The 18,294-nt window shown below is 43.7% G+C and overlaps 2 protein-coding genes across 7 annotated transcripts in view; both read left to right on the forward strand.

Moving 5' to 3' along the window:
- Window positions 1-18,294, forward strand: part of apol1 (apolipoprotein L, 1) — a 283,625-nt gene that overhangs the window by 48,237 nt on the left and 217,094 nt on the right. The gene's annotated exons all lie outside the window — the stretch shown is intronic.
- Window positions 5,356-18,294, forward strand: part of tep1 (telomerase-associated protein 1) — a 149,643-nt gene continuing 136,704 nt past the window's right edge. The window contains exons 1-3 of the mRNA XM_084313418.1: window positions 5,356-5,510; window positions 6,297-6,430; window positions 8,703-8,791. Coding sequence (XP_084169544.1) covers window positions 5,398-5,510; window positions 6,297-6,430; window positions 8,703-8,791 — 336 coding nt within the window. The 5' untranslated portion in view covers window positions 5,356-5,397. The remainder of the gene's footprint in view (window positions 5,511-6,296; window positions 6,431-8,702; window positions 8,792-18,294) is intronic.

Below are 18,294 nucleotides of genomic sequence, written 5' to 3' on the forward strand. Positions count from 1 at the left end.
CGAACGCTCCCACTGTAATTGTTCTTGATGGGAAGGATGCGAAAGCAACATCTGTGAAAAGCTGTAGCCTACATGGTGCTTCAAGAAGATAATATATTGACAATAATGTGTCAAACCTAGGCCAGTCGAACAACGCTGTCAATAGAGCCGTTTATTATAGATACTATTTCAATCATTTGTTTCCTGCAGGTTATGTTTGAACTTGAAAAAGCGGGAGGCGGCTGGGTGGCGCAGCGGACATTGCGCTCGTCACCAACGCACGAGACACCGGTATCGAATCCGGCTGTCGGCGTTGCCTCCGGCTTGGACCGCCGTCATACTAACTCAATTGGCAGAGTTAGCGGGTGGGAAGTCGATGGGTGGTAATCTGGACGTTGTAAACAGCGACTGCTACAGGTCGGTTGGGGCGCCTGCACAGCAGAGACAGGAAAAGGGCGGGGGCAGTGTGAGCCTCCTACACGTTACTCCTCGCCAAATGAGAGTCCGCGCTGGCAGGTGAAAAGATGCGACTGGCTGCCTACACATGTATCTGAGGGGACATCAGTAGGTTTTCTGTTCTGCACGGTTTCAGCCAGCAAAATCACCCAACCCACAAGGGTATGTGATTCAACACAAACCACCATTGACCTCATTTTGACCTCTGACAAGTCCATGATCTCCAATAAAGGGGTGATAGCATAGCGGGTTAAGTTATCATTATATGATTTTCCTGTACCCGCAAAAAGCTAAAACAAAAGGCAGAGCTGTCACAAAACAGTCACATCTAGGGACCTCAAAACCTACTCTAGCGAGGCCTTTAACCAAGAACTGGAGAGCATGAGACTGGTCAGATGAACTCAGTGGTACAACAGGTTGAAGAAACATGGCTTGGATTCAAAAAACCAAATTCACAACAATACTTAACAACATGGCACCCCTAAGAACCACTAGGGTTAGAAATCGCGCTGAGCCATGGATGCACACTGAAATACTGACCGCTATGAAAACCAGAGACAAACAATTCTCTGAACTTCATAAAAGTCAGACAAAGCTTTCCAAAAGCTCAAACAGTGAACTCCGTGCCCACGTGGTTGAACAAAAAATTCAAAGAAATAGACTAAGAAATTACATAAACACCATGATCAAAACCGCAAAAAAAAGTCATCAATGACAAAACTGAGAAACAAAAACAAACCATGTGAACTTTGGAAATTACTCAATAATCAACTAGGCTGCAGTAAAAAACTTAAAACCAGATTCTCAAACATTAACATAAAGACAGACAACACGCTCATCACAGACAAGCTGGATGTAGCCAATTACTTAAACATCTTCTTTACAAACATAGCCACAACACTACCCTCCCACTCAGTAGCACATAGTAGCATACTACAAAAACCTAGGGGTCCGCAAAGATGACTTCAAACTAGAAATGGTAACAACCGATGAGGTACTCAAAAAACTGAGCGCCCTCCAACCTAAAAAGGCCACTGGCCATGACAACATCCCCTCCAAATTCCTCAGGGACTCAGCAGCCGCCATCACCCCAGTCATCACACATAATAAACCTCTCCATAAAACAGGGACACGTCCCCAAGGACTTCAAAATTGCGAGAGTGACCCCTCTGCACAAAAAGGGCAGCAAATTAGACCCAGGCAACTATCGCCCTGTTTCTATTCTTACCTCCATCTCAAAAGTCATGGAGAAAATAGTCTACGAACAGGTCGAAAAGTACCTGGCGAAAAGAAATCTAATCTACGAATTCCAATCTGGCTTCAGAACATCCCACTCCACTGACACATGCCTTCTCTATTTGAACGACCACATCAAACAAGAGGTGGACGCAGGCAAATACTGCGGCATGGTCATGCTGGACCTACAAAAGGCCTTCGACACTGTCAATCACTCCATTCTGATTGACAAGCTAAAAGCAATTGGTTTTGATAGTTTATCAGTGAGCTGGATGCAATCCTACCTTGAGGGGAGAGAACAGATGGTGGAGGTAAACGGTACTCTATCCCCCCCTCTCACAGTGAGCTGTGGTGTTCCACAAGGAAGCATACTAGGACCGCTACTGTTCCTAATTTATGCAAATGACATGTCGTCAGCTTGTGACTGCAACTTGTTCTTGTTCGTGGACGACTCAGCCCTGCTGGTCTCTGACAAGAACAAGTTACAGGTTGAAAAAACCCTCAGCTCTGAACTCGGCAGAATCTGCACCTGGCTCGCTGATAACAAACTATCATTACACCTGGGTAAAACAGAGTCCATTCTCTTCGGATCAAATAACAAACTCAGCAAGACCGACGGCTTCTCAGTTACAGTGGGTGACAATATTGTCACAAGGAAAGATGAAATTACATACTTAGGTTCCATCCTAGAGGCAAATCTTTCCTGTGACAAAATGGCATCCAAGGTAATAAAAAAAAGTCAACCAACGAACTAGATTATTGTACCGGATCTCCTCTCTGGTAAACAAGAATACCCTGAAGACTCTGGCAGGAGCACTCATTCAAGGGTACTACGACTATGCTTGCACCTCATGGTACCAAAGCACCTCAAAGGCGCTAAAAACAAGATTACAAACATCACAAAACAAACTGGTCAGACTTCTACTTGACCTTACCCCTAGAACCCACCTCACCCCTGCCCACTTTGACAACCTAGGATGGCTTAGAGTAGACGACAGAGTACAGCAACTTGCAATGGGCCTGGTCTACAAGATACACTACACGACTAAGGTACCCATGTACATGTCAAAATACTTCCCAAAGGTCAGTGAATACCACGACCACAACACCAGAGGAAGCTCAACAAATCATGTTAAACCCAGATTCGGCTCAAACAAGGGACTAAACACGTTTCGCAAATTTTGCCACATCAATGTGGAACGCCCTACCCAAAGCTGTAAAGGAATGTGAATCCCTACCCACATTCAAAACTGGTAAATGTCGAAAAAACCCTCCACCCCCACCCCCTCCTAATAGACAGTCTCCTCCCCACCGCATGTATATAATCTCTCCCCACCGTATGTATATTTCTTTCCCACCCCCTCCTAATGTACAGTCTCATCCCCACCGTATGTATATATTCTCTCCCCACCGTATGTATATTTCTCTCCCACCCACCCACCCCCTCCTAATGTACAGTCCCCTCCCCATCATATGTATATACTTTGTCAGGATCTATGGGTAACAGCACTGTATATTTGCATATCGTATATGTCACAAATGTAACAGTACTAAATACCTGTATGTCATGTATGTCCCTATGCCATAAATGTCATGTATGTTGTGTATGTCATAAATGTCACTATGAATTGAAAATGGGGGACCCTGATGCAGGGCTGTACGCTAAGCTTTTTCACTAGGGGCACACTTGCCCCTAAATGAGAAATTTAGGGGCAAAGAATATTTTTTAGGGGCACATTTTTAAATAACTATTTTACCATTATAGTAGGGCTGGGCGATATGGCCTCTAAATGATATCGCGATATTTTTTGGCCATATCACGATACACGATATATATCGCAATATTTTGACATTTCCTCTAAAGCACTTAAAAATGCTTGATTTAACCCTTTGATGCATACAGTCACGCCAATATGATGATTATAATAAGTCCCTGCAACATATGTTTGCATTATTAAACCATGAAGATGCTTTAAAAAATTATTTAATGAAAATGTACTAAGAGTAGTCTACTGACACACTAATAAAAAATGTATTTACATCTAAGACCATTTATATAAAAACTTTTGGGTGCCTTTTTTTTGCACAGTACTGTGTTTTCTATCCACTTTAGCCAAACACACACACACACACATATATATATATATACACACACACTACTGTGAGAAAATAATAATCACACACACAAAGGGATAATGGCTTATAGCAGACTTAATGATTTTAGAATATTTCAGATAATGAAATTAAATGTTTATATCATCAACTATCCAGTTAGTATTTATACTGTCTGTAACGTTTGGCTACTTTAAATCATTGAATGTAGAGAGAGCTGTACTGTATTGTACCCATTCTGCAATCTGTTAATAAAGTTTTCAATCAATCAGAGCGAGAGAGAGAGAGAGAGAGGGGGCGAGAACGAATGAGAGAGCCAGCCCCCCCCCCCCCTCCGGGTTTTGTTCTAGGTTCGCGTTTTGATCGTCTAAGCTGCCGTAGGTGATGACGTCACACTCGAATGTAAACAGGAAGCGTTTAACAGACGGAGATGGAAAGTGGATGATATACAGTAACAGAAACGAATAACCAATAAATATGAAGTTATGTTTAAACTTCTGTTGTCAAGCGTTATCAATATAACCCACCCCCTTTCCCGAATGGAACTAGTGTTGTGGAGTCCGCTTTGACTGGTGTCCAGGGTTAGCAGCAGCTAACGCTAGTTAGCTTAGCATAATCCTAATGGATACCGTGGATAGCAGCTAACGTTAGCCCATTGCTCGTGTCAATCAAATTGCATGTTATTAAAGGTCCGCGCTGGTCTGTCTAATGAAATTACAACCGCAACATTATGCCCTGGTTGTAGGCTAATGTTTTATCCAATTTGTATGGATTAATTTAGGAGTGAAATGCGAATGAAGGGTTGCAATCACTACTAGCAAGCTTGCCCCCAGATGATATTTTCCACTCGCACCGGCCAGATTAGGGGGCAATTTGCGACGAGATGATCGCAGTGTACAGCCCTGCCCTGATGTAAACAAGACAAACGTCTTTCTCTAAAATGATACGTAATTATTTTACGATTTAATTGCGAATTGTTTCATGTTGAGCTATAGATTGTGGATGAATACGCACAGAAAGGTACACCATACCATATGTTCATGCTTTATTTGTTTTAAACGAGTCGATTTAGAAATGTGTCCATTGGAAATACATTGCAATTTCAAGCGAGGTGGACCGCATGCCGGAAACAACAATAACGTAACCACTACACCTCCCTATAGGCCTATCACCGGTTCCTGACGGGCAGCGAGCGAGCGAACTGGAGACTAAATCGCTCACGACACTGTCCTGATATGACGCAGCGCGTGTCCGAGTGTGTCTGTATGTGTGTGTGTTACCTGGAAGCACAGGGGCAAAGCAGCCTGCGATTCTCGACCAATAAAAAGTGTTTAGGGCGGGACTCTGCCGCGTAATCGCTCAACTAGAGACACAGCGAGCGAATATTTGAGGGGTGAACGTCATCGCTGCTCAGTTCGCTGTCGCTCGCGGCAGGTCAGGATAGTCTGATTGAAACGAATACATTTTAATCACTTTTTCTCACTCGCTCTATGTCAGGAAGGGGTGTAAGGGAGAGTATGTGCTGCTAGCGTTGCCATGACACCCTCCCCTCCCCTCCCCTCTATAGGTCTAAGGGAGAGAGACCTATATGCCATACTGAGCACATGTAATGACATGTCCTTGCGGGACCAGCAGGCGACATGGCAGGAAGTACTGCACCAGGCCAGGAAGCCCAGAGGACGTTTCCCCATGGCCACCTTCACCAACATCCTGCAGAGTTTACAAAGGTACAAGACTGCCTTGTTGTTGGCTGTCTCCTGTAATGGAGGCTTCTTTTTAAAAAAAAATTTACTTACAGTATATGTCGCCTCCCCATAAGCAGAATTTGATGAACTCTAATGTGGTTTTGATTAGGGCTGGGTATCGCCACTGATTTCCCAAAACTATTAGATTCCGATTCACAAGGTCCCTTTTTCGATTAGATTTCCGATTCAATCCGATTCAATGGTTCAAGGAACCCTCTAATGGAATGGAAAGTAGAAAAAACTGCTTGTTTACAGTTTATTATGCCACCTATGCAGCTAATTTATTTTGATCCATTTTCTGCCTCTGCCACAAATGTATCTTTTAGTTATAAGGTGGTCTGTCACAGAGTTAAAGAAAATTCAAATCAATTTATTAAATTAGCCATTGTTTTTGGTTCTGGCCAGCCATATAATTATAGGGAATTGGCATTACGACTAAATTGGGGGATGAAAATAAACAAAACAATTTTTTTTATTTTTTTAAGATCGACATTATGAACCGATAATCGCTAATTCAAGTGAAGATCGATTCAGAATCTGGAAATCTGATTCAGAATATTTTTTTAACCCAGCCCTAGTTTTGATCATTGCCAGTACAGTAGGTCTCTATCGCAATGCTTTTGATTCTCTGAAAGCAAAAAGGACACATTTCACGGAAAAGGTGGGAGTTGAGACTTAGTGTAGGTTGATATGACCGATACCAGGAGAAGTTCAGAGTTGTGTAAAGAAAAGAAGTCTAAAGGTGTTTTCCCCCATTTTTTTTATCAGCCTGATTGGTCCGTCTCACTGTCACGGCTCTGACGACCTGCTGGCTCTGACCCATCCAGACATGAGGCGGGCCTTCGAGGAGTTCTTCTTACCAGAAGAAGCTGACAAAACCAGAGCTCACCTGCTGTTGGCTGGTAAAAAGACAAAAGACACAAACACACAAACAAACATTACGAACTAATGCCCTCAGGCCGTCGATACAGAGCTTCCACACTCAAAAAGAGGGGCTTAGCTAGCTTCGTGCCTACCTCCATTAGACTGCTGAACGCCTAGGTCTGGTGGAGGCCCCCTCCCCAAGGACTTTGGACTACTTAACAACAGACTCCCCTTCCACCTGATGGACGCTAGTAAACATATAGGTTGCATATCATCATCTGTATTATTATTATTTATTATTTATATACTTATAGAATTGCTCCATATGGATTTTAATACATCATGCTTTTAAGTACTGTGGTTTTAATGTAGTTGGTGTTTTTTTATAGTGGTGTTTTTTTACTGTAGTTTTAATGTAGTTGGTGTTTTTTTATAGTGGTGTTTTTTTACTGTAGTTTTAATGTAGTTGGTGTTTTTTATAGTGGTGAGTGTCTATGTATTGTGACTGTATGTTTGTCTTTTAACCACTGCACAAACGAAGTTCAGAAAGGAAAATAAAGTAGTTTGAAGTTGAAGAGCGCAAACGGTCTTGACTGTATATTAACACTTTGGTTGCCTAAGGTTAAATTAATGATATACCATAGATTGCCAGCGCTATTTGTCTATGGAGAAAGTCCCCTTCTTTGCAGGGCTATAACTTTTTAAATTCTATTGCTACATTGCCATTATTAGGGCCCATTCAAAGTCCTATATGTATTGTTCATTGTGTAGCAACGTTAAACTTTTTCATTCACATATTCATAGTAAAGTATGGTCTAATGTATAAGTATGTTTTCATCTCTTTCTGCAGCTTTCTCCAGAACGTGATATATAGCCCCAAATGCATTATATTGATGATGAAATACAGTTTGATGGCAATCAGCGCGATATAAAAAATTCCAACTAGACGTACTTCTAGAAGTTACTACACGTCATCTGATGTTGACCGGATGGGCGAGGGGGCGTTTATAATTCCGTGGGCAGCGTTATACCAATCATCTAATGTGGGTCAAATGTTGATAATATCAGTTATTATCGAAGACGGTAACGTTACACGCTGAAACTCACCCCAGTCTCCGCGCGCCGTTGGGCAATCATCGTCGAGTAGAAATTTTATCATTATGGGATATATTATTACCCGGTCCATCTCCAGCTTGTATAATGGTATATACGTCCAAATCATGTTGTTTATCGAGTTATTGGCAATCGATCGCTATGTAGTGTGTCGAGATCGAGTGCCGGAACCTATACCGAGTGCCCGGAAGTAATATGGCCGACCAGCAAAACCTCTACTGCGCTTCCTGTTAAGCGGTTGCGCCGATCGGCCACCAGATGGCGCTCCTGAACCGCCAGAGAGCTCAGTGGGTCCTGCTGGTGGATCTCAGGCCAGCGGAGGGACATTATGAATCCGATCGCAGATTTTTGAAATATTGATATAAGGACGACGTACAGCGTCCCCCGGCAACTTTAGCATGGCCAGCAAAGACGTCTAAAGACGGGTCCCGGCAGTCAAAGTGTTAAGGCTGTCAATCGATTAAAATATTTAATCTGATTAATCGCATGATTGTCCATAGTTAACTCGCGATTAATCGCAAATTATTCACATATTTTGTATCTGTTCTAAATCTACCTTAAACTGATATTTTTCAAGTTTATGCAGCCATTTAACACAAAAGGATGACCCTCATGCATTGCAAATTTGCATCAAATTCAAAACAGAGTGATGCACAAAATAACAAAAGAAAATAATAATTTAAAACAATGAATAAAGGACTCACACCCCCCCCCTCTCTCTCTCTCTCTCTCTCTCTCTCTCTCTCTCTCTCTCTCTCTCTCTCTCTCTCTCTCTCTCTCTCTCTCTCTCTCTCTCTCTCACACACACTCTCCCAACACTCTTTCTCTCTTTCCCCTTCCTCATCTTTCTCACCCCCCCCTCTATCTTTCTCTTTCTCTCTCTCTCTCTCTCTCTCTCTCTCTCTCTCTCTCTCTCTCGCTCTCGCTCTCGCTCTCGCTCTCGCTCTCGCTCTCGCTCTCGCTCTCGCTCTCTCACACACTTTGAGTCAGAAACAAACATAGTATCAATGAGAGTATCAATAATACACCTGAGGAAGTCTAGTAAAAAATAAAAAAATATATAATGAATTTTAAATAAAGAATAGTGGCGTTAAAGGAATTGTGCGTTAACACGTTAATATCGCGTTAACTTTGACAGCCTTACTGTATATACTTAGTTGATCTTCCATATTATCTCACGGTGTTTCTCCACCTCAGCTCATCTGTGGGCGCTAGCCGACCCCCAGGGAGAAGATACCTTTCTCCACTGTGAGACCAGCTGCATCCTCCACCTGCCCTCCCACCTGGTCAGTGTCGCCTGCGTCACCTTCCACACCAGAGCTGCTGTAGTAGTAATAATAATAATATTAAACGTTATTTCTATAGCACCTTTCATACAAGAATTGCAGCCCAAAGTGCTTCACAGCGGTGATGTAGACATAAAATAGACATGCCTTCGAGCAACACTGTACTTTTTGTACTTGTTTTATGCCTATTCTTATGTCTGCACTTTCTACGTTGCACTACTTTTATTGTCTTTTATACCTAATTGTATTCTAATTGTTATGCCTATGTTCATTTTATGGTATTTGCTGTGAAGCACTTTGAGCTGCAATGAAAGGTGCTATATAAATAAAGTTGTTATTATTATTATCATTATAGGCATAAGATTTGCATGAAATTGGAATAATTAAAGATCTGACTGGGTTGTCTTATTTCACAGTTTTGTGCTAGTAGGCTAGTATTGAAGGATATCAGTTTTTCAGCCTTATCAACCCATCATTTGCCGTTCCGTGAATTCTCTGTGTTGTGTTTGTTGTTGTTTGTTGATGGCAATCTTACTGGCTGTCACACACTGTATCACCTCGTCGATGCATCCGTAAACGGAAGAATTACACTGGAAAAGTGGTCTGTCTTTTCTTTTTTTTAAATACTTTATTTCTCAGTTTACTAGACAAGAACAGACAAACAAAAAGGAGGAGACAGAACAAAAATAAACAGACATAACAAAACAAAAAAAAAACTAAAAGGACTGCCAGACAGGAAAATAAAATAACAGTGTGACTTAACTCAAAGCATTAAAGTGTGTTGTATAGCCAGGTGTTACAAGGTGCAGGTCAAACATGATATACAGGGGTGAGTCTCTGCAGAGTGCAGTTATTTGTCCTTCAGATAGTCAATGAATGGGCTCCATATGTCCGAAAACCTGTTGTGCTCTTTGGATCTGTAATAGCGGATCCTCTCCATCTGTATGATTGTGATCATTTCATTGAGCCATTTCTGGAAACACGGGGATGTAGGTGATTTCCAATCGGTTAGAATTTTTTTGCAGCTACCATGCCGAGCATTAGTGTCTGTTGTTCCTCCCTCGTGTACCTTAAGGCAGTCTCTGAACACCCAAAGAGTGCCAACTCTGGATCAGGGGGAATGTCCTTTCCATAGACCCTGGAAAACCACTGGAATATTTCACCCCAGAATTTTTGTAAATGAGGACAGAGCCAAAAGAGATGTGTTAAAGAGCCCTCTGCAACTTTACACCTGTCACATAATGGAGAAAGAGATGGATAAATTCTGTGTAGTTTGGTCTTTGAATAGTGGAGTCTATGGATGACTTTAAATTGAATCAATTTGTACCTAGCATTGATCGAGCAAGTTTGGATTCTAGTCAAACCTTCATTCCATATGTTCTCAGACACCTCTAGATTCAACTCAGTGGACCAGGCATCTCTCAGATGGTCAGTGGACACAGAGGTGGAAAACAGGGACATAAAGCGAGATATCAGGTGTCTGGAGTCTGGAGGGAGCTTCAGGAGATATCAGGTGTCTGGAGTCTGGAGGGAGCTTCAGGAGATCGTAGATATCAGGTGTCTGGAGTCTGGAGGGAGCTTCAGGAGATCATAGATATCAGGTGTCTGGAGTCTGGAGGGAGCTTCAGGAGATCATAGATATCAGGTGTCTGGAGTCTGGAGGGAGCTTCAGGAGATCATAGATATCAGGTGTCTGGAGTCTGGAGGGAGCTTCAGGAGATCGTAGATATCAGGTGTCTGGAGTCTGGAGGGAGCTTCAGGAGATCATAGATATCAGGTGTCTGGAGTCTGGAGGGAGCTTCAGGAGATCATAGATATCAGGTGTCTGGAGTCTGGAGGGAGCTTCAGGAGATCATAGATATCAGGTGTCTGGAGTCTGGAGGGAGCTTCAGGAGATCATAGATATCAGGTGTCTGGAGTCTGAAGGGAGCTTCAGGAGATCATAGATATCAGGTGTCTGGAGTCTGGAGGGAGCTTCAGGAGATCATAGATATCAGGTGTCTGGAGTCTGGAGGGAGCTTCAGGAGATCATAGATATCAGGTGTCTGGAGTCTGGAGGGAGCTTCAGGAGATCATAGATATCAGGTGTCTGGAGTCTGGAGGGAGCTTCAGGAGATCATAGATATCAGGTGTCTGGAGTCTGGAGGGAGCTTCAGGAGATCATAGATATCAGGTGTCTGGAGTCTGGAGGGAGCTTCAGGAGATCATAGATATCAGGTGTCTGGAGTCTGGAGGGAGCTTCAGGAGATCATAGATATCAGGTGTCTGGAGTCTGGAGGGAGCTTCAGGAGATCATAGATATCAGGTGTCTGGAGTCTGGAGGGAGCTTCAGGTGATCATAGATATCAGGTGTCTGGAGTCTGGAGGGAGCTTCAGGAGATCATAGATATCAGGTGTCTGGAGTCTGGAGGGAGCTTCAGGAGATCATAGATATCAGGTGTCTGGAGTCTGGAGGGAGCTTCAGGAGATCATAGATATCAGGTGTCTGGAGTCTGGAGGGAGCTTCAGGAGATCATAGATATCAGGTGTCTGGAGTCTGGAGGGAGCTTCAGGAGATCATAGATATCAGGTGTCTGGAGTCTGGAGGGAGCTTCAGGAGATCATAGATATCAGGTGTCTGGAGTCTGGAGGGAGCTTCAGGAGATCATAGATATCAGGTGTCTGGAGTCTGGAGGGAGCTTCAGGAGATCATAGATATCAGGTGTCTGGAGTCTGGAGGGAGCTTCAGGAGATCATAGATATCAGGTGTCTGGAGTCTGGAGGGAGCTTCAGGAGATCATAGATATCAGGTGTCTGGAGTCTGGAGGGAGCTTCAGGAGATCATAGATATCAGGTGTCTGGAGTCTGGAGGGAGCTTCAGGAGATCATAGATATCAGGTGTCTGGAGTCTGGAGGGAGCTTCAGGAGATCATAGATATCAGGTGTCTGGAGTCTGGAGGGAGCTTCAGGAGATCATAGATATCAGGTGTCTGGAGTCTGGAGGGAGCTTCAGGAGATCGTAGATATCAGGTGTCTGGAGTCTGGAGGGAGCTTCAGGAGATCGTAGATATCAGGTGTCTGGAGTCTGGAGGGAGCTTCAGGAGATCATAGATATCAGGTGTCTGGAGTCTGGAGGGAGCTTCAGGAGATCATAGATATCAGGTGTCTGGAGTCTGGAGGGAGCTTCAGGAGATCGTAGATATCAGGTGTCTGGAGTCTGGAGGGAGCTTCAGGAGATCATAGATATCAGGTGTCTGGAGTCTGGAGGGAGCTTCAGGAGATCATAGATATCAGGTGTCTGGAGTCTGGAGGGAGCTTCAGGAGATCATAGATATCAGGTGTCTGGAGTCTGGAGGGAGCTTCAGGAGATCATAGATATCAGGTGTCTGGAGTCTGGAGGGAGCTTCAGGAGATCATAGATATCAGGTGTCTGGAGTCTGGAGGGAGCTTCAGGAGATCATAGATATCAGGTGTCTGGAGTCTGGAGGGAGCTTCAGGAGATCATAGATATCAGGTGTCTGGAGTCTGGAGGGAGCTTCAGGAGATCATAGATATCAGGTGTCTGGAGTCTGGAGGGAGCTTCAGGAGATCATAGATATCAGGTGTCTGGAGTCTGGAGGGAGCTTCAGGAGATCATAGATATCAGGTGTCTGGAGTCTGGAGGGAGCTTCAGGAGATCATAGATATCAGGTGTCTGGAGTCTGGAGGGAGCTTCAGGAGATCATAGATATCAGGTGTCTGGAGTCTGGAGGGAGCTTCAGGAGATCATAGATATCAGGTGTCTGGAGTCTGGAGGGAGCTTCAGGAGATCATAGATATCAGGTGTCTGGAGTCTGGAGGGAGCTTCAGGAGATCATAGATATCAGGTGTCTGGAGTCTGGAGGGAGCTTCAGGAGATCATAGATATCAGGTGTCTGGAGTCTGGAGGGAGCTTCAGGAGATCATAGATATCAGGTGTCTGGAGTCTGGAGGGAGCTTCAGGAGATCATAGATATCAGGTGTCTGGAGTCTGGAGGGAGCTTCAGGAGATCATAGATATCAGGTGTCTGGAGTCTGGAGGGAGCTTCAGGAGATCATAGATATCAGGTGTCTGGAGTCTGGAGGGAGCTTCAGGAGATCATAGATATCAGGTGTCTGGAGTCTGGAGGGAGCTTCAGGAGATCATAGATATCAGGTGTCTGGAGTCTGGAGGGAGCTTCAGGAGATCATAGATATCAGGTGTCTGGAGTCTGGAGGGAGCTTCAGGAGATCATAGATATCAGGTGTCTGGAGTCTGGAGGGAGCTTCAGGAGATCATAGATATCAGGTGTCTGGAGTCTGGAGGGAGCTTCAGGAGATCATAGATATCAGGTGTCTGGAGTCTGGAGGGAGCTTTAGGAGATCGTAGATATCAGGTGTCTGGAGTCTGGAGGGAGCTTCAGGAGATCATAGATATCAGGTGTCTGGAGTCTGGAGGGAGCTTCAGGAGATCGTAGATATCAGGTGTCTGGAGTCTGGAGGGAGCTTCAGGAGATCATAGATATCAGGTGTCTGGAGTCTGGAGGGAGCTTCAGGAGATCATAGATATCAGGTGTCTGGAGTCTGGAGGGAGCTTCAGGAGATCATAGATATCAGGTGTCTGGAGTCTGGAGGGAGCTTCAGGAGATCATAGATATCAGGTGTCTGGAGTCTGGAGGGAGCTTCAGGAGATCATAGATATCAGGTGTCTGGAGTCTGGAGGGAGCTTCAGGAGATCATAGATATCAGGTGTCTGGAGTCTGGAGGGAGCTTCAGGAGATCGTAGATATCAGGTGTCTGGAGTCTGGAGGGAGCTTCAGGAGATCATAGATATCAGGTGTCTGGAGTCTGGAGGGAGCTTCAGGAGATCATAGATATCAGGTGTCTGGAGTCTGGAGGGAGCTTCAGGAGATCGTAGAATGGGCAATTCTCTGGCATGGTTTCAAAATGTGGAATTTTTTCTTTGACATAGTGTCTGATTTGGAGATATCGAAAAAAGTGGGAGTTAGGAATGTTACATTTTGTTTTCGGTTGGTCGAATGATGCAAACTGTTTGTCTATGTACAAGTCTCCAAGGGTCGTGAGTCCCTTGTCCCTCCAGACAGCAAATGCCCCATCTGTCCGAGATGGCAAAAAGGAGTGGTTATGACATATAGGGGTATACATACAGACATTTGGTGGCTTGTGAACACCTCTCATCTGATTCAAAATCCTAAGTGAGTTCCTTAAGATAAAATTGTCACCAATTAGCTTTTGAGGGGATTCTGTTTTAGAAAAAAGTAAAGTACAGAGAGATGTTTAGCCACAGGGGGGAGTTATTAGATGGTGTCTCACCCGAGAGTCCCCTCTGCCAATAGGTCAAGGCTCTAGCATTGGCTGCCCAATAATAATTCCTGAATGCAGGGAGGCCTAGGCCTCCCTCCTGTGTTGGCTTCTGCAGATGCCCTTTTGATATGCGATGGGTTTTATATCCCCATACAAATGGGAAAATAATAGAGTCTAGTGTCTTAAAGAATGCTGCAGTGAGGAAGATTGGCAGATTTTGAAATAGATACAAGAATCTAGGAAGAGACACCATCTTGATTGCGTTAATACGCCCCACCATAGATAAGGGCAGGGTCCTCCACTTCTCTATGTTGAGTTTTAACTTTGTGAGCATGTCAGCATAGTTAAGTTTAAATAAGAGTTTGGGATTTCTAGATATTCGGAGTCCTAAATATGAAAAATGGTCATTTACTACTTTAAATGGTAGAGCCTTAAGAAAGTCTGAGTTCAGGCCGCCCGAGAGAGGCATGAACTCACTCTTACCCCAATTGATTGTGTAGCCAGAAAGCTTACCAAATGATTCAATGAAATCTAACAAGGGAGGAACAGAGGTTTCTGGGTCTGAAAGATATAACAATGTGTCATCAGCGTAAAGGCTCACCCGGCTTTCCATGTCCCCTATCTTAATGCCTCTGATATTGGGGTGGCTCCTGATTCCTATCGCGAGGGGCTCCAGAGCAACGTCGAATAGTAAGGGAGAAAGCGGATCGCCCTGTCTGACCCCCCGTTGCAAGTCAAAAGGTCCAGATTTATCATTATTAGTGAGGATGGAGGATGTCAGGCAGAGATATAGTATTTTGACCCATGCAATAAAAGAGTCTCCAAATCCAAATCTTTTAAGTGCCTCGAGCATGTAGGGCCACTCTATTTGATCAAACGCTTTGGCTGCATCTAAGGACAAAATGGCCGCTCTGGAGTTGTCCTCGTGGTTGGTATAAACATTGTTCAGAGCCGACGCACATTACAAAATGAAAATCTGCCTGGGATAAACCCTGTTTGGTCAGGGTGTATAATTGATGGAATATGTCTCCCTAATCTATTGGCTAATACTTTTGTGATCGATTTTTGATCAAAATTAAGGAGGGCGATGGGCCGGTAGCTCCCAGGCTCTGTTTCCTCCTTGCCCTTCTTCAGTAAGATACATATATTTGCTTCATACAGAGAGTTCGGAAATCTGTTATTCTTAATGGAGTCATTGATCATTCTGAGTAGGATTGGAGCAAGTGTCTTGTGAAATGTCTTGTAAAATTCACAGCCAAATCCGTCTGGGCCTGCTGCCTTACCAGAGGGGAATGACTTAATTGCCTCAACTAGCTCACTCTCTGAAAAATCTGAATCGAGTTCTAACCTGGATGACTCATCCAGTTTTGGCAGGTTGAGGGAGTCAAAAAAAATTGTAAAGTCTGCGTTAGTGGCCTGAGACTTTGTTTTGTATAATTCTGAATAAAATTCTTTAAAGCGGTTGTTTATTTCCTTAGGGTTAGTTAACAAATCACCTGTTTTAGATACAATTTTGTGGATTGCACGGCTCGCCTGTGCTCCTTTCAACTGTCTGGCCAACAGCCTCTCTGGTTTGTCGCTCAGTTCGAAATGTCTCTGTTTGAGCTTCAATAAGAGTTTACCGATGTTTCCACTAAGAATGCGGTTATATTCATACTTTAAATTCAAGATCTTATTATAGTCTTCTTGCAAAAGAGAGTTCCTGTAAGTCTGTTCAAGGGTCGGAAGTCTGTTTTCGATTTCCACCAGACGATGGCGCTGTTCCCTTTTTTTGAACTTTCAAAGGAAATTATATGACCTCATTACTGCTTTAAGAGTCTCCCAGAGTATGGAGTCTGAGACCTCCCCTGTGTCATTGAACTCAAGGAATTCCTCCAAGTGAGCTGGTCCGTCTTTTCTTAACAGGATGTTTATTTCCATAAACATAGAATCTCGTACAAGATGTAAAGTCTTTTATGGTCTGAGGAACCTAGATTAATAGATTCATCTCTCGATACCCGCGCGATGGTTGTTGTGGCCTAGCTCACTAGCCGAAGCATGTTAGCCGGTAGCTATGTCCTATTAGCTGAAGCTAGGTCTGTCCTTGTGGTCGTCTCCCCCCCCATCCCGTTACCATAGCAATGGCTGCCGCTCGTCCTCTGACCCAAACAGACGTTGCTACAGTGTTTACATTCCCCTGACTGTGCGAATGACCTTGACTCTCTGGGCTGCTTCTTATCGCTCCCACAGGGCCTGTGCCCAGACCCTGCTCTGCACCCTCAGGGTTTCCCATTAATTACCTAGACTGTGGCGGCCCGCCACAGTTGTATAATGAAAAATAAATAATGTAAAGAAAACATTTTTTTTTTTTTTTTTTTTTTTAACTATTCTTTTAAATATAAAGTTTGCCAATAGGGATGTATCAGTAGTATTGGCAGTGGTAGTAGTCGTAATAGTAATCCACTATATTTTTTTATTTTCTAAAAAATAAACCAGTTCAACACAGGTAACCACTTTTGCTTCATTTCTTTGATGGCTCAAATGTATGCTCAGTGGTTCCCAAACCTCTCCTCGAGACACCCCAGCCGTTCCATGTATTTGTTAAATTCCACCACCAGCACACCTGATTCAACAAATAAAGGGCTAGTTAAGTTCAATCAGGTGTGCTGGTGGTTGAATTTAACAAATACATTGAACGGCTGGGGTGCTTCGAGGAGAGGATTGGGAAGCACTAGTCTAGTCGATTTTGTGTTTTGAGCACAAAGTTCATCATAGATCTAGCCTCTTTATTTTGCTCTCAAAGTGCACCAGATTGATGCATTTAACTTTAAAATGTACAATGCATGCCCCCGGACCCCCCTAGAGGGTCGGAGATTCACCCCCCATAGTCTGAAAATCCTGTGGGAAACACTCACCCTGTACAAAGTTCAACAAACAATAAAATATGTCAACTAATATCTCGATATGTATTTTACCTACATGTTATAACCAAATGAAGACAGTGATTTTCTTCAGTATGTATGTGTTAGGGATGCACCGATCCGACTTTTTCAGTCCCGATACCTTGGGTATTGGCCGATACCGAGTACCGATCCGATACCCATTGTTCAATTAATAAACTATGCCTCACTGTGTGGAAGAGACTGGGATCATTCTTTTGTGCAAGGCAACATCAAGCTTGACTTAAAACATTACTTTCCTTGGGCGGTCAGGTGGCGTAGCGGAGATTGTGCTCGTCACCAATGCAAGAGGCTGCGGTCTCGACTCCCGGAGAGTCAGCATTGCCTTGGCTCGGGCTGATCGCTATCCTAACTCGTTTGGCTGAGTTAGGGGGAGGGGAGCCGTGGGTGGGTCCTGGGCGTTGTGGACAGCGACCCATACAGTTCGGTCGGGCGCCTGCTCAGCGAAGGTAGGATCTGGTGAGAGGTAGTGCGGCCTCCCACACGTTACACTCTCCCAGTGAGAATCTGCGCGGCCAGGCTGGCTGCCGGCTGGCTGCACATGCGTCGGAGGAAAGCATGTGACAGTCTCCGGCCTCTCGGACCAACAGTAGGGGAAAGTGCGCAACAACCAGGAAGGGGGTTGGGAATTGGCATAACGACTAACAGTGGGATGGGAGAAAAATCGGAAAAAAGGAGGGGGAAAAAGATAAAGATAAAAAACATTACTTTCCTAACTTAGTGAAACAAAATGTAACAAATTAACAGATATAAATGTACTGAATTGTTATTTATTATTGTATTTATTATTATATTATAATACATTTTTGTAATTTTTTTTTAAATACGATTTTCTTATTTTTTTACCGATACCCGATCCAGCTATTTTAGTCATATCAGGGCCAATATCCGATATCAATATCGGATTGGTGCATCCCTAGTATGTATGTGCACAAGCACTGAGAAGGTGTGTAACTCACCTTTAAAGCCCATGCACGTGCAACAAATGTTTTCCACAGACTCCCAGAGGCACCAGCAGCTTTAACCCTTTCACTGCCACACCTTCTGTAGTGTTCAAGTTTCTTTATTAGTTGTCATACAAAAATACTTGTACTTTTATATAAAATGCTTCTTTCTGTTTTGCTCCAGAGATTGTGCTAGATAAAAATAGATAAGTATAAAATAAGTATAATAAGTATAAAATAGAAGTCAAGTACGTAGACAAAAGTGTCTACGTTCAATGTACATATATACAATATAAAATGCAGAGTAGAAAAGTAACTG

The sequence above is a fragment of the Notolepis coatsorum genome, assembly GCF_963971535.1.
Source record: "Notolepis coatsorum genome assembly, chromosome: 4".
Classification (NCBI taxonomy): Eukaryota; Metazoa; Chordata; class Actinopteri; order Aulopiformes; family Paralepididae; genus Notolepis; species Notolepis coatsorum.